Source organism: Natrix helvetica (assembly GCF_964273705.1).
Source record: "Natrix helvetica genome assembly, chromosome: 6".
Classification (NCBI taxonomy): Eukaryota; Metazoa; Chordata; class Lepidosauria; order Squamata; family Natricidae; genus Natrix; species Natrix helvetica.
The window spans coordinates 46,614,765-46,638,711 of NC_138553.1; the positions used below are offsets into that span (position 1 = coordinate 46,614,765).

A 23,947-nucleotide genomic window follows, 5' to 3' on the forward strand; every position below is an offset into this window, starting at 1 on the left:
TTTTCAACTAAGATATTTCTGTAAGTATTTAAATACCCGTAAGATACGGGTTAGTTACTAACCAAAGCAGCACCTGGCAGTTTTCTGTAACAGTACAGAATGTTAGTTAGGCTAAGATTGTCTTGTCGCCTTGATATTGTAGTCACCCCCCAAACAAGTATTAATTTAATTGTATTTAGATCTATATATGTACAAACAAACAAAATGTGTATTATAGATAAGAGTTTCTCAGCTTTTAAATTTTCTTGGGCTGGACAATTTAGCCTTTGTCACACCTTCCTTCTTCTAGTTCCCAAACATCTCATACCTGCTGGTCTACCTTCTTTATTTGATATGTGGTTGACATCAGTTTAGATTTTGAATAACAGCTGTTCATACATTTATCTTACATATAAAAAGTATTCAGACAGTTGATGTGCTTTGCTTTGCTAATTTGCTAATTATAGGCTTTGCTAATTTGGTTTCCACCTTGTTTGCCTTCTTTTTTTTTGTTGGAAACTCATAGATGTTTTGCCCCCTGCAAGATTTGAAATTAAGAAGGACAAAGTTACAACCACCACTTTACAGGTTTGGTGGAGCCCATCCTTAGGGAAAGTGGATTGGTATGAGCTACAATTACTTAATGGCATCAAAAAAGTGGAAGAGATTCTAGTTCCTGGAGGCATTTCTAGAAGTGATCAGATATTTGTCAATCTCATCCCTGGCAATAAATACACCATCACCATCAGAGCAGTTGCTGGAAATAAAAAAAGTTCATCAGTTGACATCAGTGGGTCTACTGGTAAGAATGCTGGTGATAACAATATTATATTCACCAATATTATTTCACTTATGCTCATAATTTCTATTCCCACAAAGAAAAGAGAACAAATGAGAATTCCTTAGACATAAAAGAATGTTGAAATGGTTTGTGAATAGCCATAGACAATTGTTGGGGCCATTGGATGGCAAATGACAAGGCATGCATGCCGACATTATTTTGTAAATAAAGTGACTTATGTACTTGCTTCATACATCAGGGTGCAAGCATATGATTTAATTTAATTTAAATTATATATTAACTTATTATAATTGAAACTAATGTTTAATTTATATGTTCATACCACTCTGGTTTGCTGGGGACATTGCAGACAATGAAAATCAACAGAAATCCACCATTTAGCAAAAAATTGGCATTTAGTTATTTATGAAATAGTAGCTAAAGTGAGTTCTCTCACATTATTTATAGCAATAAATATATTGTACATTCAAATGCTATTTTCCATAATTATACATAAACTATGACCCACACTGTAGCATAGGGGGCGGGGAAGGAAATGAAACTTGTCATATCCATTGAATTACCAGAATTACCTGCAATTACCAGAATTTATAGTTAAATGTTGACCAAAATGGCTGGAAATTCTATTAGGCCTGAATGTAAATGAAGGGCCTAACGCAGGGGTGTCCAAACTTGGGAACTTTAAGACTTGTGGACTTCAACTCCCAGAATTCCCCAGCCAGCTTTTTCTGGGAGTTGAAGTCCACAAGTCTTAAAGTTCCCAAGTTTGGACACCCCTGGCCTAACGGTTTTGGTTTTGGTTTTGGAATGCTAAATTAGAGAAAGTCTATGGCAGAGATTTCTCTACTGTCACAAACGTGCCTGAACACATATCAATGGCAATATAAAAGGAAAAAAACTGAACTGATATTGGATAGAATGATTCAGACAATGTCTGATGTTCCTTTCCCAAGTAGTATGAAATCAAGTGATACAAAAAGTCCAAAAAGTTTAGAAAATCATAATTAATACCCTAAATATAATTTGATTGGAGCAAAAGTAAGGTTTCATTAATGAAGTTAGTATATTTCTTGGTACATACATTTTAATCTAAAATTTTTGGATGTCTCTTCAGAACATAAATAAATGTTTCACTGAAATCTAGTTAACTTTATTAAATAAAATGTAGATTTAAAGGGGTATACTTAAGGCAGATACTTGCAGGATTCTTTATATAAGCTGCTCCCTTTCCTTCTTTTCACAGTTCCTTCACCAGTCAAAAATATCAAGATCTTGAGTGAGATGCAGTCATTTCATGTTTCGTGGTTGCCAGGAGCTGGTCATGTGGATCAATACAGCCTGGTTTTGCTGGAGAAAGATATTCTAATTCAAGAGATGAATCTAGAGAAAGATATTTTGTCATACAATTTTTCAGGATTAATACCGGGATGTCTATATAATTTGACAATTATTTCCAAGGCTCAGGGGATGGAGAACTATAATGTAAGACTAGTAAGAACTGGTAAGATTTTATAAATCTTTTCCTGATTAAGATACATAATGAAAGGGTAAAATAAGGCCTCTTTTTTCAAAACTAAAACACAGGTTTATTCATAAAAATGTCCTTAAAATCAATTGCAATAGAATGTGGTGTATCAGAAGTAATGCCTATGACTAATAGAAAAAAGTGGTTACCGTCTTGAACAGTTTCAAAATAAGATGACTTTATTCTAATTTAGAATATGTTCAGCTAAGGATAAGGATTGTCCCATTCATCCCAGTTAAAGAGCTCTTAGCTCTCAACAAACATTTGTCAGAGTTTTAGTGTCATGAGACAGTTACCAGATGAGGGTAATAAATATAATGTAGTCTGCACTTGCCATTTTTAAATATAAAAGTAGATATTCAAGTGTATCTTGTCATTTTCATCAATGTTACCATTTCCAGTTTAAAAACTTATAACTAGTCATAAAAATGCCAGATAATTTTGAGAGCGCTTAAATATTTAACACTTGTATTTTATTCAACATTCAATTCTATATGCAATATAAAGTCCAAAGTTTACAATGTTCAAAAGTGATAAGTGTGATTGGACTATGTGAGATATTTTATGAATTATTACATGATTCACAATGTAATTATTCAAAATATATAACTCTACATCTAATCCTAAACACTATATTGATGTCAAGCCAACGGAGCCTGTAGACTATATACCCTTTATTACTCTGTCAGAATTGATAATAAAATTATTTCCAGCTCAAAATATTTTTAATATAAAACTGTAAGAATGTGAAAAGCTTACTGATTTGTAAATAGATTCAATTCAAAGAAGTCCATAATAGCCCATCCTCACTGTGATCATGCTAGATCTCCACCCATGCTATTGTGAGATGGTTCAGTGGCGTCCAGAAGGAAATCCTTCCATTTGCAAGCAGGAACTGAAGTTACACAGGAAATCACTGAACCACCACAGAATAATATTTTGAAAAGTGAGTTTCATGCATGCCTACAACTCGGTGCAAGTATTTAGTGGATGATGCTTGGTAACTAATTTTTTAAAACTCTTTTTTAATAGCTCCAGCCAAAGTCCTAGATCTGGTGATAGCTAATGATGATAGTCTGGATACACTGAAAGTGTCATGGAAGAGGCCTTCAGGGATCCTTGATTTCTACAATGTCACCATATTTCAACATGGGTCTTTTAAGGAAAGTAAAATTTTACAAGCACAAGTCACAGAGACTTATTTTGACAAGCTAATTTCTGGAAGTCTGTATGAAGTGAATGTCAATGCAATCAGTGGTGAATTATTCACCAAAGTGACAGCTCGTGGAAGGACAAGTATGTTTCTAATTTTTCTAAGCACCTTCTAATCCGATCAGTATTTTGATTTCTTTTGTTGCCAGTTGTTCTCTGGGCAGAAAATACTATGGGTTGGATTTAGATTACAGTTAACACTAGTCCCACTTATTTCAAAAGGAAATATTAATTAGTAAATCTTTAACTAAATGTGTGTAAAAGATTGCAATATTCCTGAGATACAACAATTTCATTTGTTATTAAAAGTTAGTGTATGTCTGCTTACAGTCTTATTTCTGTAATAATTTGTTCACCCTTCACCATAAAAATATAATGATATTATAAGTGGAATAGAACACAGTTAAAGGTGAAAATTGCTGAAATTAAACAATGCTTAAAATTTTCACTATAAATCCTATGCCCAGCTACTCTTCCCCCGCTACGTTCCCAGTCCCAAATGGAGAACCAGAATATATGGCAGGAAGAAATCTGCATTGTAGATTGAAAAAATGGTTACGAACTCCTTCTCAGGTGATAATTCTATCCTGCCAAGATCTTGCATTATATAGGCACAGGATTTTAAGTCACAAGTTGGGACTTTGTAAACATTTTCAAAAGCAATTAGATGTGTAGCAGTAGGAAAGCTACTGAATCAATGAATTCTAATAGAATAACAATTTAAGGAAGAATTATTTATTCTATGATAAACCAGTTCCCTTTTATCTGTTATCATTTTACATTCTGTGTTTCAGTTCCCCAAAAAGTTTCAGAATTGAAAGTAGACAGCATGGGTTGGTTGAGATGTCTAAAAGTAAGTTGGCTTCCCCCCACGGGAGAGTGGGACAAATACCGTATTTTACTGTTTGATCGCTCTACATTACTGCTGAATACTACTCTGGAGAAAGATAAAAGAGAATACATCATCAAGGATTTAGCACTTGTTCCTGGAAGACAATATGAGGTGGTTGTTACTGTAGAAAGTGGAAGCTTACATAATAAAGCCCACTGCAAAGGCAGAACAGGTGAGAAAATGATTTGTTTGGGTTGGTTGTATTTGTATTATAGCCAGCAGAAATGTTGAAAATTTAAAGAGAGTTTTTCTGAAATGAGATTATGGAATACAGATACTACTTGTATTTGAAGGGACTGTGAGGTACATAAAAATATTTTATGCTTTTATGTTTATGACCTATTACTTTAAGTCAATTAAAGGAAGGCAGCTGACACTGAAATAAGCAATTGCTGTGGGTAGAAAGTTAAGAACTCCAATTTTACAAAAAGGAAGGGAGTAGTCTGGAAAACAAAAGATAGGAGGGTGTATAAGAAGACCAGGGTCAGAAACCCTGCCTTATCTTATACCTCGTGTTGATTGTTTTTCCTGCTACACCCTCACTTTTAATCCTTTAGACTTTACACACATTTTGACTTTTTGACATTATACTTTTTGTAATTATAAAGTGCAGCTTATTGTGGTCTACAATCTGGAGTGCTGCAGTGTTGAAAAAATGGAGCGTTGCAGTGGAAACAGACATATTTTTGATCATACCTTTTATTGATTTCTTTAAATCTGACCGCATGAAAACTTAATTCATCATACATCTTATTGAGCCAGTCACTAATGTAGATGTATCTCTTATCACTGTTTCTAATTATACTGCCACACTAAATATATCAAAACGCACAGGAGCACTTCTTGCAGTAGGAGTACTAGAAGTTTCCATGATATCCTAGCACAGGCAGATCTTTGTATTCATTAAGAAAGGTTCTGTAACCATGTGTAACAATATGGGAAAGACCTTGAAAGACTTTGCAAAGAGATACTGCCAAGAGAATAGTCAGATAAGAGGCAGCATAGTTTGCAAGTGGATTGTGGGCGAGGCAAGCAGAAGACATGCTCCCTAGTTTCTCACATTTTTAAGGGGAAAATGGGACGATTGTATTTTGAGACTTGCATGATCAATGTTGGCCTCGTGGCCTCAACTAGACAGAAATCACAACCAAGTGAGTTAATTCTACTTTATTGTAAAGCCAGACTCACAGAATCGTGCAAGCTTGAAAGTACAATCCTCTCTTCTGTCTGTTTTTCATTGCCAAAAATGGGGGGGAGGGGTGTTTTTTCAGACACTATGATCCAGTTGCTGGCTATGCTGTCTCTTGCTGACCATTTTCTTGGCAGCATCTCTTTAGCCAATATCCCAAGGTCTTTCCCACATGCTATTTCACCATGAGATCAAAGCCTATCTCTGTGTGCATTATCTCTTTTCTATATGAATGGAAAAATGCATGTTTTTGATCATATAGTTGTAACTGATTGTTTATTGCCCCTGTGGATGCTCCCTGTCATAATGGCTTGGCTCTCCATAGCTTGGATACTGCAATTGATCAGACTTTAGGGGATGTATTGTTAAATCATGAATACTGGCCATTTTTTCCTTTTCTCTTCTTTTTTGTTTTTGTTTTCTTTTAAAATAGATCACTTGGTTATATATCTCCACAGCATGGCTGACTAGGGTAGTCATAACTAAGCCTTTTGAGGGCTAATTTACCTTCCCCTCTCTAGGATTAGTTGAATGGGGTCGTTTACTTTTATTGGTGTTTCCACAACATCCTAATTATCCTACCCCGTTGGTTTAGCTTTTTGTAGGAACAAAGCCACTGTGGTTTCAAGAATAAATGCTCAATTTGTTCAATAGTCTCATCAGAATAAAGACAACTCCCACAAGCTTTTTCCTCAGTTTGAAGTCTCTCATTAAATGTCAAATTCTAAATAATATAGCTCAGTGGCAGATGGAATGGAACTGTGCTCAGCACTTAAAGCATACCTCTTCTAACACCAACTCAGTAGCTTGCAGACGCAAACAGAGAAATGTAAAAAAAAAAAATAACACATTGGCTTGAAAAACTAGCATTACAAGCTGTGAAACCAGGCTCACATAGGAAAGAAGCGCTTTTTTACTTATCAGTAATGTCATAGCTCAGTTGGTAGACAACACACATAAAGTCTTTTTCAACCATAGCACTACAACTAACCGTATCTGTAATGTGTTTCTTCACAATTTTTGTCAAAGCAGCATCACTAACTCCTTTTCAAAATGCAGCTCCTCAAAAAACCTCAATATCGTGAGGGTATTTCTTTTTCTCCCACAGCTCCACAGCCAGTTCTTCAGCTTCGTGTGAAGCATGCTAATGAATCGTCTCTAACAATCATGTGGGCGACCCCTCAGTCTGACTGGGATCACTATGTGGTTTCACTGGGACACCGGTCCCTCACAATCGTTAACAGGGCTCTGGCTAAGGAAGCCAAAGAGTTCACTTACACCGATCTGTCTCCTGGACGAAAGTACGCTGCTAATGTCACTACCATAAGTGGGGATTTGAGTAACTGGACTTCAATTGTGGGTCATACAGGTACCATATTATCGACATATTATTGGTTCTGTTTTTTTTAAAAAAAAACTAACTACCTTGCATGGTTTTCTTAGTCATTGCTTTTCAAGCTTCATGTCTTCTATAAAACAAATTATGTCTACTCAGAATATATAAATCATGAAGATCTAGATTTGATTCATGTATAGCTCATAGACCAGAACTGGGACCAGCAACTTGATGGTTAAATGAAACCATGATTGCGTTTATGTTCTTACTTCAGTTTTCCTGGTCTATGCTTTATAGACATGAAAAGATCTCGTAAATGTGGAAATTGGTCATAAACTTTTTCCATCACCATTTGCAACGCTGAACAATTGCTAAATGAGGCAATCTCTAAATAAGGACTACATCTATCTAGCATTCTGCTCCCATTGTAGTCAACCAGACGTTTGCAGGATGCTCACAGGGAGAGCAAGAGCTAAAGCACTTTCAATTTTTTTTATCAGCCTAGTGCTTCTGATGCTGGAGATAAATGTCTAGCCATCACAACAAGTAGCCCCTGATAAGTCGATGCTTTATGAATTTGTCACTTTAAAGCAATTCAGTTAGCAGCTATCAATACATCTTGTGGTAGTAAATCAAATCTATCATGTCATCTTACTCACTTTTTTGCCTCTAATTGCATACCAATATGGCTACATTTCCCTAGAGAGGAATTACTTTAGAACCAATTATTTTCCCTGCCTTGCTTTGCACATTTTCTAATTGTCCAATAGTTATTTTCTATATCTAGTATTCTGAGAATTGTAATAGCTGGGATCTATATAAAGGCTTTACAATATTAGTAGCTTGGTTTTGCACATGGGATATGTTTTTTTTATAACATTTGTTTGATATGTTGATGTTGTCCTTGAACTGTCACAACTGCAATATCTCTGTCTTGGTCAATTTTTGCCAATAAGATATAAACACATATATACAACATTAAGACATTTTTGCCCCAATGCATATCATGGTTTGCTTGTTTACACTGAACTCTAATTGCATGCCATTACATATTCCTCCATTTTGAAGAGGCCCTTTTGCTGATTTTAATCATCACTTTTTAAAAAAAAAAACACCCTTAATCACTGGTTTTGTATGCAAATACAATCACCTCACTCCTCACCCATGACTTCAAAATTTAATTATTAAATTGTAAAGTTTAGTTTATTGCAAACTGCAGTATTTACATATTCCATTGTAATAACTATATACTTATTCTTACATCTGCTTCTTTAATTAGTTTCTGCCCATAAGCAGATCTGTCCTCTTATGCTGCAACTTTTATTTAAGAATTCATAGGGAAAAACTTCATTAAAAGGCTTTTGAAGTAATCTGCAAGTAGACTATATTCATTAGATCATGGTATCCATTTGATTTTTGGAAAATGTTACAAATTGGCTTGCATCAAGATGACATTTTCATTGGTATATGTAGATTCCTGTAAGGAATAAAAATTGTTAGATCGGGTAATGGAAAGGCAAACAAGGCTAAAGGCAACAACGGCTCTTTATTAAAGTACAACAAGTAAGAACAATCCAGCGAAGGTTGAGTCTGACAGCAGCCCTTTTATAGGGAGCTGTCAGACCCTTCGACCAATAGGATTAAACCTCTGCTCCCGACGGAACAGAGGACCTTGGTGGAAACCACTGTAGTTGATACAAGCATCTAATACCCCTCCCCTCTTGGATGGAAAAATCCGAGTCATTACGTAGTCACACAGGTAGGCAGGCTTTTGGGTAGCTCTGCCAGACCTGCGCAGTTCAGTCGGAATGTGTTCTTTGGACAGGTCGGATGGACCTGTTTGCTCTGCAGCTCCGCTTGGTGGAAGCTCCTGGAACCTTTCACTGGCCACGGCTGGAGCTTCTAGAGCCACTTCGCTCGGAGCTCACTGTGGGCCTGCAACATAACCAAATAAGTTTCCCGGTACCCTCGGGCTTGAGCTGCCTGTGGAAGGAGTGAGTGTTTGCTCCGTTTGGGTAGGGCTTTGCCTAATTCATGCAGGAATTACCTCTGGCTGTCGAAGAGTGGAGTTGGAGAGGCTGCCACGGAGTTGGTCAATGTGCCTTCTCCAATTCCGACCATCCTCGAGCTCTACAAGATAAGAGCGAGGACCGGTGATGCCTATCACTGTGGCAGGAATCCACAGAGTTCCCCCGGCATAGTTGGGGGTATAAACTCAATCCCCTATGCTAAAGTTCTGAATTTTGCTCGTGGAGTCAGGGGGCGATGTGGCAGAATAGTTTGGTTGTAGACGTTCTAAGTGAGACCTTAGCCGGCGACCCATGAGAAGCTTGGATGGGCTTCTCCCTGTAGTGGCACTGGGTGTGATGTGCTGAATTAGCAAATAGTGGTCAACCCATGTTTGCCAATCTCCTGGGCCCATCCTAGTGAGGGCCTCTTTTGCAGATTTCACCATTTTCTCCGCCTGACCATTGAGGGCTGGATGGAATGGTGCTACCAGGGAATGCCGGATTCCCTGAGCTGCTAGGAAGGTCTCAAATTGCATGGCTGTGAATTGGGGCCTGTTGTCAGAGACAAGGATGTTGGGCAGGCCGTGCATGGAGAAAAGTCTCCGTAGTACCTTGATGACCGCTTCTGCCGTAGTGGAGGTCATCAGGACTACCTTTAGCCATTTCGAGTAGGCGTCCACAACTACAAAGAATGTCTGGCCATGAACTGGGCCAGCAAAGTCAATGTGTACCCTAGACCACGGTGCTTGAGGATGCTCCCACTCCTTAGCGGGGAGCTGGTCTGGACTCCTGGCACGGTGTGCAGGTAGCCACCCATTCTTCAATCTCCCTATCCATGTTAGGCCACCACACGTAACTCCTAGCCAAAGACTTCATCCTGACAATTCCAGGATGCCCTATGTGTAAAGCCTCTAATACTGCAATGCGCAGTTTGGGTGGAACAACGACCCGGTCCCCCCACAGTAAACAGCCATTTACAACAGATAACTCATCATGTTTGCTAAAATACATTTTGAAATCAGCCCCAACTGGCCCCTTGGGCCACCCCCTCCACACCCAGTTCAAAATCTGTTTGATGGTGGAGTCCTTTGCAGAGTGATGGGCAACGTCACTGGACGAGACAGGCCCAGTCTCAAGGCAGTCAATGAGGAGACTGGAGTCTCGGGGGTAGGGTCAGCAAGAAGTTCAGGCAGCAGGCAGTGGCTCAAAGTGTCGGCATGCCCCAAAGTGGCAACTGGTCGGTGGATGAGACGGTAGGAGTAGGCAGCTAGGAAGATGGTCCATCTGGTCATCCGCGGTGATAATGACACTGGGGTAGATCAGTCCCCAGCCAGCAAACCCAGTAGTGGCTTGTGGTCCATAATTAGTTCAAAATCACGGCCATATAGGTACTCATGGAACCTCTTTACTCCGGCCACGGCAGCCAAAGCCTCATGGTCCAGGGGGCTGTAGTTCCGCTCGGCAGCAGACAAAGTCCTAGAGTATAAGGCTATGGGAGCCTCAGTTCTGTTGGGCATGCAGTGGCTGAGGACAGTGTCGACACCGAATGGAGAAGCGTCGCAGGTCAGTACAAACGGCAGGGTCTGGCTATATTGTACTAGAAAAGTGTCTGCCGACAGGAGTCTTTTTACCACGGCAAATGTGGCAGTTTCAGCTCTGCCCCAAGACCACTTCACGTTGTTTTGCCAGGAGACAGTGTAAAGGCTCAGCAATAGTGGCTTTCTGTTTAAGAAAAACCCTGTAGAAATTAAGGAGCCCGAGGAACGCCTGCAGCTCGGTTTGATTGTGAGGTGTAGGGGCGTCCTGGATTGCTTGAATTTTTTGGGTGGTCGGGTGAATCCCAGAGCCGTCGATTAGGTACCCTAAGAATTCAACCCTCGGCACGTTAATTTGGCATTTTTCTTTTTTGAGACGGAGGCCTTTGTCTCTAATTCTAGTCAAAACTGTTTGCAAATGTTTGAAAAGTTGTGCCTCATTTGCAGCTGATAACAAGATGTACCAAAATAGGGATGACTCCTGGAATCCCCTGCAAAAGCCGTTCCATGACGCTTTGGAACAGTCCTGGGGCAATACTAATACCCAATTGCAGGTGGTGACATTTGAATGCACCCCTGTGGGTCACAATGGCTTGGGCCTCCGCCATAGCGCCATCTACAGGCAATTGTTGGTATGCCTGCGTCATGTCCAATTTAGCGAAAAAGTTTCCTGGGCCTAAAGAATGTAGTAGATGCTGTACAATGGGTACAGGGTAAGCGCTTTGTTGCAACACTTTATTGATTGTGCACTTGTAGTCCACGCAGATGCGGACAGACCCATCAGATTTGACAGGTGTCATTATAGGGGTCTCCCAGCGTGCATGATCAACTGTCTCTAGAATTCCCTGGCCTACGAGCTTGTCAATTTCCCTATCAATTTTGGGGCGGAGAGCAAAAGGTACTCTCCTGGGTTTTAGTCTTATGGGGGCTATATTGGGGTCCAAATTAAAGGAGATTGGAGTCCCCACATACTTACCCAGACCGGTGCCAAAGACATCCTCAAACTCCTTAAAGATGGCTTCAGCGCCGTCGTCTTTCAAGGCGTTGATACCGGTCAAGCCCCAGGAGGCTCTACAAGTTGCTGCTGACCACTGTCACTGGGAGTTGGCTGCTGAAATGCTTGAATTTCACCCGGAAGGTGCCTTGGCCCATGATGGGGACCCAGTTCCCCTGGTAATCACGAAGGCAGATGTCAGGGGTGAGTAGATGTTGTTTTTTCAGGCTAGAGACAGCCTACTTGAGGGTTGACCATGGCATGATGGTCAGTGATGACCCGGTGTCGATTTCCATTTCACATGGACTCGATGAGGACTGTGACCTTCAGCTTTTTTGGCTGCCTGGTGCGGACTTGGCCAATTGAGGTGTGGTCTAGTGTCGCCCTCTGAGCGCCGTGGTGGCTTCTGCCAGGCCCCTTGGTTGGACCTCTGCTGGCGGTTTGGTGCGATTCTTGGCTGCCAGGTAGTAGCAGGGAATTCGCTCCGGCACACCTTGGCGATGTGCCCCTTTCACTCGCAGCGCTGGCAGGTAGCATCGCAGAAACGGCAAGCCAATCTTGCATGGTCTCCTCCGCAGCTAGCACAAGGCAGAAGACGCGGTTTGAATTGCGCGGCAACTGGGCGCAGCTACTACACATGCGGCAGCTGTCATCTTCCTCACCTTCTGAGCTCTCGGCCTCTGCAGTCTCGCGATGTACGCATGTGCTCTTTCGCACGTCTTGTGGAGTGCTTTGGCGCTGCAGACTTTCAGTGGATTTGACAGCCGATTTGGGTGCCCTGGCTTCGTCCAAGGCAATTTGTAGAGTGGGGTTAGATTTAGCGAGTGACCTCCTGTAAATTAATGTCCTGCACCCCGCATATAAAGTGGTCAAGAATAAGTTTGTCTAGGTCTCTGAACTCGCAGTACTCTGCAGCTTTTCGTAGCGCTGCAACATACTCGTTGATCGATTTGCCCCCCCTTTTGGTTCCGAATATTAAATTCGTGCCAGCAAATGTACTTGGACGGCTTGGGTGCATAGTGTGCCCTCAGCGTCTGCTGGAGCACGGACCAAGTGACGACTGTAGTGGTGTTGGTTCAGAGAGGTCTTTCGCCATTTCGAACACTTCCCGGCCACAGTATCCAAGGAACATGTTCTTGCCGTGTTCAGAAAGGCCCATGAGGTCATTGGCCTCGAGGAAGCAGTCAAACCATAGCATATACAAGTCCCAGTGCTCAGTGACTGGGTCATATGAGTCATTGGGATGTGCATGGCCATTTTGTGTTCTGAGGGCGTTTTGAGTTTGCCGCTCAAAAATGGCTGCTCGAAGCCCCACTGAACTCCGGGCTGGATGTACTAGCTGGATTGCTACGCATTTTTTGGTTCGCCTAGTTGCCTTCCAATCCCACCTTTGTCGCCTGTGTTAGATCAGATAATGGAAAGGCACACAAGGCTAAAGGCAACAACAGCTCTTTATTAAAGTACAACAAGTAAGAACAATCCAGAGAAGGTTGAGTCTAACAGCAGCCCTTTTATACGGAGCTGTCAGACCCTTCGACCAATAGGACCTTGGTGGAAACCACTGTAGTTGATAGCAGTATCTAACAAAAATGCTGTAACCAGTGCCCTTTATAATAAATCAGTAATAATAATAAACCAAAGAGATCTGCCTATACTTGGCAAAAGGACGTGAAATGTTCCATTCTCTGATACATTTTTCACACTGTCAACTGTTGCAGCATCACCGTGGTAACAGGATCAGAATTGGCCACTGACTCTTATTTATGATGGTTGCAATGTCCTGGGGTCATGCAATCAACTTTTGAGTCCTTCAGACAAGCAACGGGAAAGCTAGATTCACATAAGAATCCTGTTATTAATCAATTGTAATGATTCACTTAACAACTGTGGCAAGGAAGGCCATAAAATGGGACAAAATTCATGTAACAAATGTCTCACTTACCAACAAAAATTTTGAGTTCAGTTGTAGTGGCAAGTTGAGTGCTATTTGTATTTTATTAATTTATTGATACTAACCTTTTTATGGATTTTACTGGTATGATTTTGAACTTTTATGTAAATATAAACCATAATTTTATTCATTAACCATAATGTTAATCTTCCAGTTCCAGCACAAGTGATGAGCTTAAATGTAGCAAACCAAGGAACAACCAACAGTCTATTCACCAACTGGATAAGGCCAAAAGGAGATGTAGATTCATACCAAGTGTTGGTCATTCATGAAAATGTTGTCATAAAAAATGACACGGTTCCCAGTGATACCAATAAGTACCACTTCCAATCCTTAAAACCCGGAGGACTCTATTCAGTGGTTGTTACCACTGTTAGTGGAGGAATATCTTCCAGACAAGTGATTGCTGAAGGAAGAACAGGTAGGTAGATAATATATACATTTACTCATGAGTAAATATATTAAGATGATTGTATCATGTCTGCCCTTCAGAGAGAAAAACAAATCAGCAATACTTTGAAATTGTGATCAGGTGGCTTCGGACTAACTTGTCCGGGTAGAAGCTGCTTGGCTGGACTTCGGGAGGAGACTAGCAAGTCAAACAATGTCTGGAAAGGTCTAGTGACAGGACCAGCAAATAAAAAATAACTGGAAAAAAGGCATATTGCTCCATATTTGAATCCATTAAATCATCAGGAATAAATCTCATCTGGGATAATAGTAGTTACTGGGGACTAAAATGTCCAGTGGTGCTTATGGAGGAAGTGATGATGATAACTGAAAATGTCTTCTTCTTAAAAGAAAAATATTCCTTTATTCTGGAATGTGTTAGAACAGTCATCTCTAACTTGGTGCCCAATAATCATGCTGGCTAGCATAGAACTGGCCAACATGTCTGGTGACAGTTGGTTGAACAACATTTGAGAGGTTGTGGTTTGCTTTACAAGGCTAAGGACTCTGAAGCATTCTTCAAATGGAGAATAGAGTGAGGTAAGAAAAAGAAAGCTTTACTTTTTTCTTGAAAGATAATTTGTGAGTATAATTACAGGTTGATGGCCAGTTTGATGTAGCAGTTAAAGCACTGGAGTAAAAACTGATATACTCTGAGTTCTAGTTATGTCTTAGACACGAAGCCAGCTGGGTGACCTTCAGCTAGTCACTTCTCAACCCTAAGAAATGGGTTGTGACAAACGTCTTCTGAAATCTTGCCTTAACACTGCAGGGATTTGTCGTGCCAGTCACCAGAAGTCAACACTGATTTGAAGGCAATCTCTCTTCCCACCCTCACCCCCTCCAACCCCCCCCACCCCGATTAAATTATTTTTTCAGGTCTTCTGAAAATTCAATCAACCACACAAATTGAAACTGTTTTCTTAGGATTGACATTTTTCAGTATTTTCAAATAAAAATAATGAAATATTTGTTTACTGAGCTTTATTCACATTGTCCAGTCTTCAACAGGTGAAAAGGTGCCATCGTGTACATACTTTCCTTTTAAGAATGAGATTTCAGAAGAACATATAATGAACATTCATGAACATTTGACTTTTAAGAAAACTGACGGTAGTTTGGTGAATTTCTTAAGTGATTGGTAGAATACTTCCATTAATGCTTTTCAGTTATAGAATTTATGTATTTAAAAAGCCTGCATTTTAATAGAGTCAGGCATTTTGAGGATATATAATTTTATTATATGATTCAGGTAATTCTTGAAAGAAGCTTGAAAAACAAATGTGAAAAGAATTAAACTTCATTCTCAGATAAATTGTTTGTACGTCTTTCCACTAGAGGGCAGGCAACTTCAAAATATATAAATGATGTATTTATCAATGTTTCCTCTGCAACTTTTTGTGAAAGTGAGGTATTATGTTGCAGCACCTCCAAACGTTTGGCTGATCATTTTGCTTTTTTATAGATGAATAAGATTCCTTGTATTTATTTGAATGTGTGTGTTTTAATTAATGTTTCGTGCCTAAGCTCTCTATCAATTCCTTTTATCTGCAAAAATTGCTGATTCAGTAACTACTATTGTACTACGTAGCAATGTAAGTGTAAAGGGATTTTTTTTCTTCTGGGTGTCCAAAACATTTAATTAAGTTGTAGACGAGAGTATTGTGAATGCCATAATGAGCATCAAGGTTACAGGACTATTTTAGCCCCCATCCCAGGATTGTTTTAAGCTAAACTAATTCCCCCCAATCAGCAGTGTCACATATGGAGACAATGGGTAGAATTAACCCTTCAATTCTACTGTACATTAGAAACAATATTTAGAGCAGAATAAGTTATCTCTGCATTTTTCTCTGTTTTATTTTTCATTTCCTTGTGGGCACACACAAAATATAGTGGGGCAGGAAAAATAAGCATCTCCTTTCTCTTCCTGGGGTAACAGTGATCCCAATCAGCCCATTGCATTTTTTAGTTCATTTTTTTTTCTCCATCACATTACTCGGGGGGGGGGGAGAGACTCTGTGGTGGACGGAGGCTGTGGAGGGAGAATCAAGTAGAGAGAAAGGCCACCACTTTCAAAACACTTTTTGTATTGATTTTTCCACTCAGTGTCTGCTTCAGACTCATGCTGCAATTCTAATGTCCCTCCCCACAACAGATTATCCCAAAGGGAATTGATTCTCAGTAGAAGAAGAGAGAACCCCCCTGCCTTGGTCTTCTAGATCACAGGTGTTAAACTTGCTCCGTCACGTGACGTTTCGTGACATTTTTCTCATTCATGGAGCTGGGGTGGGCTAGTTCGACACCCCACTTCTAGATGAAGGAAGTCTACACCTCCAGAAGAACAGTGGTACAAGTAGTCCTCAGCTTACACTGACAGCTGGGACCAAAATATCAGTTGCTAAGCAAGGCGGTTAAGGGAGTTGCACTCAATTTTATAACCCTTTTTCCACTGTTGTTAGGCAAATCACTGCTAAAAGAATCATCTGGTCATTAAGTGAATCTGGCTCCCCCCCAGTGACTTTGTCAGAAACCAGCTGAGAAGGTTAGAAATGGCGATCATGTGACTGTGGGACACTGCAAAGTCATAAATACATGCCAGTTGCCAGCACCCAAATTTTGATCATGGGATTGTGAAGATGTTACGACAGTTGTAAGTGTGAGGACTAGTTGTAAGTCACTATTTTCAATGCCATTATGACTTCTAGCGGTCACTAAATGGATAGTTATAATTCAAGGACTACTTCTGCATAAAAAGAACGAAGAATCTCATGGAAACTTAAAAACTAACAACTAGCTTTGCATAAACTTTCTCGGATCAGAATTACACTTCAGGACTGGTATCTAAAAATCTGCAATAACACATTTTTGTCATTTTTAGGTGTCACAAAATTCTCTGTTGTTATAAATGTGGACCTTATCAGGAAACTTTCTCTGAACACCTGGTAAACTGAGAACTTTCTGTTGCTTTGATGTGCAGTTCCTTCCAGTGTAAGCGGAGTCACCGTGAACAATTCAGGGCGGAGTGATTATTTGAGTGTTTCCTGGCTGCCAGCTGCAGGGGATGTGGATAGCTACATGGTGGCGCTCTCTCATGGAGGTCAGACTGTCCATATCATCGCCATTGCAAAATCCACCAACGAGTGCTCCTTCAACACTCTCATACCGGGTCGTCTCTATGATGTGACAATAACAACCAAGAGTGGGAAATATGAAAACCAGTCTTTTGGTCAAGAGAGAACAGGTAAACAACAGATGAAGGAAGACGTTTCAGTCAGTGGTGGGTTGCTAACTGGTTTACTACCGGTTTGTTCATTCATGCACATGTGCAGAAGCATCTGGGCAGGTGGGTGGAGCCTCCTGCCACCTCCACTTCCGGTTCGGCCGAACCAGGCCGAACCAGGAGCAGTCCCCTCTGGTTTCAAGGTATTCAGCTAACTATGGATCTATCATAATTATATTGTAAAAGCTTCTAGGTATGAATGCACACACCCATGTATTGTCTCTCCATGAGCTGTATGCTATATAATATCAAGAATGGAACAAGTACTAAGCTTTGCTCTTAAGTGAATTACAAAATATTGTTTGAATTGTCTGCTTGCTAAATAGTTGCATTAAAGGAAAATGTTGTGAACAAAAATAGTTAAAGACCATTAGGAATTAAGAATAAATATATATTTTCATTTGGAATATTATATTGGATACTAGCATGGATGAAAATGAGTATTGCTTTTGAATGTTCAGTGTTATCATACTGTATATACACTTCAGAATACATGTAATATTTTTCTCATAAAAGAATATAAAAAGAATGAGTTGCACTATAAAAACAAAAGGTGTTTGCTATTATAAGAGGGAATATTAGCTTATAACAGAACAAATGCATAAAGGCCAAAAATATAGAACCACTTATTCTCCCATTTAGATCACTGTGATATTGTGAAAGAAATGTTTGTAACTATATATTATTGTATGTTCTCCTGAAAGACTAAGCTCCAATCAACAGTTTACAGAAACAGGTTCTCACCCTTAATAAATAGAGTAAATATTTAAGAACCCTGTAGTATTTAAAGTGTACTCCAAAACTGACTGTGCATTCACTATTTGAGTCAGGGACAGAAGAAGTGAGTAGCTGTGTTCTGGCCAGCTAACTAGTGGTGAATTGTGGGGGGGCGGGGGCGGGAGGTGGGACTCAAAATTGGTGAGCAATTTTGTTCTGGCCAATTGGCTGGCAGTGTTGAGGTGGTGAATGGTCTCTGGCCAGCTGACTGGCTGTCAATTTGGAAAAAAGCGGAGCTCAGCCAGCATGAACATTATGACTGCGAAACAGGGAGTTGCAGTTAACCACCTGGTAGACATCCATGGGCACTGGTGATTCATGCATCATAATTTGAAGACTGTTTCAGCAGCTGCATAAATGGTTTATATTAAGCAGACAAATATAGTTGGGAATCAGAAAGAGTGAAAGAAAATTAAAATGCAATAATTGCTGGTTGCAATAATGTTATATACATACATACATACATACATACATACAGTGATTAATATATGGACTAAAATCCTATCATTTTGATTTCGGCAACAACATATTATACAACTTTTGAAGCTTGACACCTTATTTTATTCATTCATACCACAGCCCTGGGAAATAAGACATTCATATAGACGATGATAAAAGTAGGATTTTGCTCAGTTTTTACATATCCAAACAAATCATTCAGCCTAGATAAGAAGACTCATTTGTAATGTTAGTAATCAATAATTACTGGCATAGAACCAGATACTCATCAGCTGCTATCTACACAGCACAAGATTATGTCTATCAGGATAGATTTTACCATATATAACCACAGGTAGGTCAGAATGATGATCCTTTCCTTAGAATTGACCTATACCAATTCCTTTTTCAAATTATTTTGAGTGTGTATTGACATTTACTGTATCAGATATAACGGCACACTGAAATATATTTTATCTTTTCAGTTCCTTCAAATGTCCAGGGACTCACGGTGAGCAATTCTGCAAGAAATGACTATTTAAAGGTATCCTGGCTACATGCCACTGGAGACTACGACAATTATGAAGTGATCATCAAGCACAACAATGATTTCATTCAAACAAAAACTGTCCCCAAGGATGTCAACGAATGTGTATTCACTAACCTGATTCCAGGAAGGCTTTACAGTGTAACTGTTTGCACAAGGAGCGGAAAATACGAAACCAGTGAAAGGGCCAATGGAAGGACAGGTAACTGAATGTTCAAGGGTGATGCAAATAAGTTATACTTTAAAATTAAAAATGCAATTTAAATATTACACATCTGAACTGAGGATCTTATTAATTGGACTGATTATTAAGGACTGTTTTCCTATGTAAAGAAAGATCAAAACCATAATTCAAGTGCCCGTCTTATACTTTGATGTTGAAGACCAGGAGCTAATAAATTAAAACAGGTTCTAGAATCAAGGTGATGCCACTCTGGAACTTATCATCGTTCAGTAAACTCATGCAGTTGTACTTGTATTCATCTATTTGACCTTTGCAATGTCTTCACTTTCAAGATAATTGTATGACTTTAGCAACAAGGAGAATAGGTATTAACTTTCAGTCTCCTGAAGAAATACTATTTTATCCAGTGAGTAACATTCTTCATTATAAGAAGGTCCTGGATCAGGCTTTCCCAAGTTGCTGTATCTATCAATTCTAGGACATAGAGCAGGGGTGGCGAACAAGTTCGACAAAAAGAGCCAAAATTTTAAACTGTGAGAGTCAGAGAGCCACACCACACAGTGACCTGCCAAAACAGACAAACACTCACACAAAAGCATATAATTTTAACAATAATATATTAAACACATAATATATAACATGCTCAGTCAGGTGTTTTTTGTTATAAATTTTTATAAACCCATTAGAGCTGCTGTATAACTTTTAAATCCATAAATAAGTGGAATCTCTGTCCACCTAACAACCTACAAGATTACTTGATGACCACAACCAGGAATGCCACACTTGCAGTCATTAAACAAAGCAGTCACATATCTCGCTTAATGACTGCTTTGCTCAGTGACGAGATTGTGATTGTAAATCGAGTACAACCTATACATGGGTAAAGCCTGGTCCTTTAACCTAATATATGTATTATAATATATATATGAGTTTGGATTATCTTTGATATCTATTACAATTACAGGCTGTGAGAAAAACACTCGTAGAATTTTGGGAAATATACTAACCATGGAAATTCAATTAAATGTTTTCTCCTATTTAAAACTCTGCTGCTCCTGAACCCAGAGCTTCAATATGCAACCATTATTATTAATTTGAGCAATCATTAGAACCTCACCGGAATCCTGCAGCAACTGTGCTAGACTTTTTTTTTTTAATTAAAAGAGTTTTGTACAAACAAATTTTCCCCCTTTTCACCCCCCCCTCCACACAATATAAATCTCATACAAATGCTATACCCCCCCAACCCCCCCGCAAAAATTCACATTCAAATATTATACTAAACACTTTGCCCCCTCCCCTCCCCCCATCTTAAAATAGATTACTCATAACCCCTCTCCTCCCAGCAAACACTATATAAATTTCTCTTAGATTAATAATAACACATTGATCCCATTTTCTAAGCTAATTTAACATCTATAACTCTTAATATAAATTTCTCCTAGCCTAACAATGTTTCAATAGTCCCTGTGCTAGACTTTGAAGCATTATTTTTTTGGGCGCAGCAGAGGGCGCTGTTGAGCTAAACCCGGAAGTACGAGCTGGTGGAGCGGAGGCAAGCGTCGTCCCGTCGACCGTACTTCCGGGTTTAGCGCGCGATCCGAGCCACAGTATACTAAATAATGGTAAGAGGCAAAGAGCCTCATTTATTTTGGCCGCGAGCCGCATGCGGCTCGCGAGCCGCGTGTTCGCCACCCCTGACATAGAGGTTTGGAAAAATAGTTCTAAATACTTATAGAAATCTTACTCTGGATTTAGTAAGGCTATGTTCAGTGAAAAATGCAGCCAAATTAAACATAAGATGTATGTGCATGCATGCCTATGTACATTTATGATACATAAGTTCTGGAAAGAAAGGTAATATTCTCTCCCATCATACAGCATTTCCTGTAAAAATATCTCTATGCATTCTTAAGAAACAGATTGAGTCATAGCATGCTAGCTAACACAGTGATGTGCGGTGAGGTTTATGGCTGGTGTGGCTGGTGACGTCATCAGCGCGAGCCGCGGTCCCCTTCATGTTGACTCAGGAAGGCGGGGAATGGGACCACGTGTTCAGGAGGCTGAAGCTGCCTCAGCCTCCTGCACACGTAATCCCATTGCCCTCCTTCCTGACTCCTAAATCAACATGAAGGGGACCACGGAGCGCGCTCTGCGGGACCACGGCTCACACTCTGCGGTCCCCTTCATGTTGACTCAGGAAGGCGGGGAATGGGACCATGTATGTAGGAGGGAGGCTGAGGCTAGAGGAGCCTCCTGCACACGTAGTCCCATTCCCGGACCACGTGTGCAGAAGGCTCCTCAGCGCCTTTTCCCTTTTTATTTATTTTCATGATGAGAGCAGTGAGGCTCTGCCTCCACTGCCTCCCCTGACCGCACGTCCCTGAGCTAACATCAGAATAGTGCTTAACCTCATTGCTCAGAAAGAATATGTAGAACCTTTTAATGTTTTCAAAAGATATGTTAAACATTTCCCCCTAAATAAAGGAATCTAGTGTCAACTCGCAAAAGCATTTCTAATCATATTATCTCATATATGAATGCCATGTCAAAAAACACTATTGTGTTATAAAAGACGTATCAATTGGTTTAGGTAAGTTAAATATTTCTATTAAGGTAAAATGCAAGCAATTAAAATTCATGCTCACTCAAAAATATATGTATTTTTAAATGATTGCAATCGTTTTCTGAATGTATGCACAGGTAGTCCTCAACTTATGATCACAATTGAGCCCACAATTTCAGTTGCTAAGTGAGACAGTGGTTAAGTGAGTTTTGCCTGATTTTGCGACCTTTCTTGCCACAGTTATTAAGTGAATCACTGCAGTCAGTAACACAACTGTCAAGTGTATCTGGCTTCCCCATTGACTTAGCTCGCCAGAGGTTGCAAAGGAAGATCACATGACCTTGGAATGCTGCAACCCTCATAAATATGAGCCAGTTGCCAAACGTCTGAATTTTTATCATGTAACCATGGGAATGCTGTAATGGTCGTAAGTGTGAAAATGGAGATGTCTCACTTTATTCAATGCCCTTGTAATTTTGGATGGTCACTAAACAAAGTCTAGGACTACTTGTATTAGCCCAGTTATCATAGAGAACAAGAATGTGTGAAGGTAAATGAATAGATTGGCGAAGGAAGGCCTATGGGCCCTTTTCTGTACCAATCACATTAATCAAGTAGCTAAAGAAATGGCAATCCTCCCCTTTGCAAGAGCTTTCTTCCCCTTCCAGTTTAATGTTTTTAGGCTTTTAGTTCAGTTCGGTAAAAAGATCCTTAATGATCACCCAGTAGGCTAATTGTAGGGTTTTTTATAATAACTTCTTGATGGCTAATAATATTTGTGGTCTTATTTAAAATAATAATAATAATAAATTTAAATTTATTAGCCGCTCCCTTTCCAGACAGGACTCGGGGCGGCGTACAGTGGAGCATATAAAACATATACAACACATAAACATACATATATACAGGACATACATACACGGAGGAGGTAACAAATTACATCACATTGGACAATTAAAAGTCACCATTAAAAATACCCCAATTGTAAAACACAATTTAAAATTTAAGGTTTTTAAAATTTAAAAGAACTGTCAGGAGGAGTAAGAAAAGTTTACGGTTGAGCCAGGCCAGATAATTGAAAGAGGTGGGTCTTCAGCTGTACACGGAAGGAGCGGAGATCGGAAGTAGTCCTGATGTTACGGGGGAGGTCATTCCACAGGGCTGGGCCCGTCACAGAGAAGGCTCTGCTCCTGGGTGTCGCCCCCCGACACTGTTTGGCGGACGGCACCCGAAGAAGTCCCTCTCTGTGTGAGCGGATTGGTCGTAGGGATGTATGGGGCAGGATGCTGGTTGAAATGAGTAAACTGCTCTTCAAGGCTGGTTTTGTGTGTGTGTGTATGTGTATGTGTCACCTGACACTGTCCTTTCTCTCATTCTTCAGTTCCAGAATCTGTGAAAGAGTTGACTCTTAGTGACAGAAGCACTGAAGATTTATATATTACTTGGTCCAAAGCTGATGGAGATGTTGATCAGTATGAGATCCAGCTTCTGTTCAATGATATGAAAGTTTTTCCATCTCATCACCTTGAAAATACTGTCAAATCATTCAAGTTTACATCCCTCACTCCAGGACGCCTTTACAAAATTGTTGTCATGACAATAAGTGGTGAAGCACAGCGTTCTACTTTCATAGAAGGATTGACAGGTTAGGGGGGGGGGGGAAATATATCAAAAGACTTCTGAACTTGCCTCTGTTGGGTGGTGAATGTATGGAGTATGATCTAGTAGATCACAAGAAGGGAAAGGCATATTTAATTCTGTGTCTTCCTCCACATGTAACATAGGGGATACAATAAGACTTAACATACAAAAACAGCATGCAAGAAGGGGCTGTGTATGATCATAGACTTGAATGGCTTTTACAAAGAGATTAGGGGCAGCACTACTTGGGGATTTACATTAGAAGAGAAGTAAGTCTCTATCTTCTTCGTGTAGACATCTAGAGGTATTTGCTTGAACAATTTGAAAAAACAATGCTAGGCTAAGAAGGTCTCACCTGGTCCAACATGATCAGTTCCTTAATTTAGAGCCATTTATTTTTATCCCTGGTATAATATCTAGTATATGTCCGTTCGCGTTCTAGAATTAAACCTGCATTGTGGAGAGCTGGGAAGCAAGCAGCTAAGAAGGGAAGAATTAGTAGCCTTCGCTCATATGCCCCTTTCTCATATTAAATTTATATGTATCTTTTCTTGTTAATGTGATTGGGGCAAACAAACTTTAAAGGTTTAAGTCTGTTCTGTCACATAATTTAACCGTTTCGGCAGCATTATTAAAC

At 39.8% G+C, this 23,947-nt stretch overlaps 1 protein-coding gene across 4 annotated transcripts in view; it reads left to right on the forward strand.

Moving 5' to 3' along the window:
- The window catches only part of PTPRB (protein tyrosine phosphatase receptor type B), an 81,592-nt gene that overhangs the window by 30,441 nt on the left and 27,204 nt on the right, over positions 1 to 23,947 (forward strand). For all 4 annotated transcript variants that reach the window (XM_081956877.1, XM_081956878.1, XM_081956879.1 and 1 more), the window contains 9 exons: positions 506 to 781; positions 2,025 to 2,282; positions 3,339 to 3,602; positions 4,313 to 4,582; positions 6,708 to 6,968; positions 13,579 to 13,845; positions 16,855 to 17,118; positions 18,858 to 19,121; positions 23,051 to 23,314. In XM_081956877.1, the coding sequence (XP_081813003.1) occupies positions 506 to 781; positions 2,025 to 2,282; positions 3,339 to 3,602; positions 4,313 to 4,582; positions 6,708 to 6,968; positions 13,579 to 13,845; positions 16,855 to 17,118; positions 18,858 to 19,121; positions 23,051 to 23,314 (2,388 nt within the window). The remainder of the gene's footprint in view (positions 1 to 505; positions 782 to 2,024; positions 2,283 to 3,338; positions 3,603 to 4,312; positions 4,583 to 6,707; positions 6,969 to 13,578; positions 13,846 to 16,854; positions 17,119 to 18,857; positions 19,122 to 23,050; positions 23,315 to 23,947) is intronic.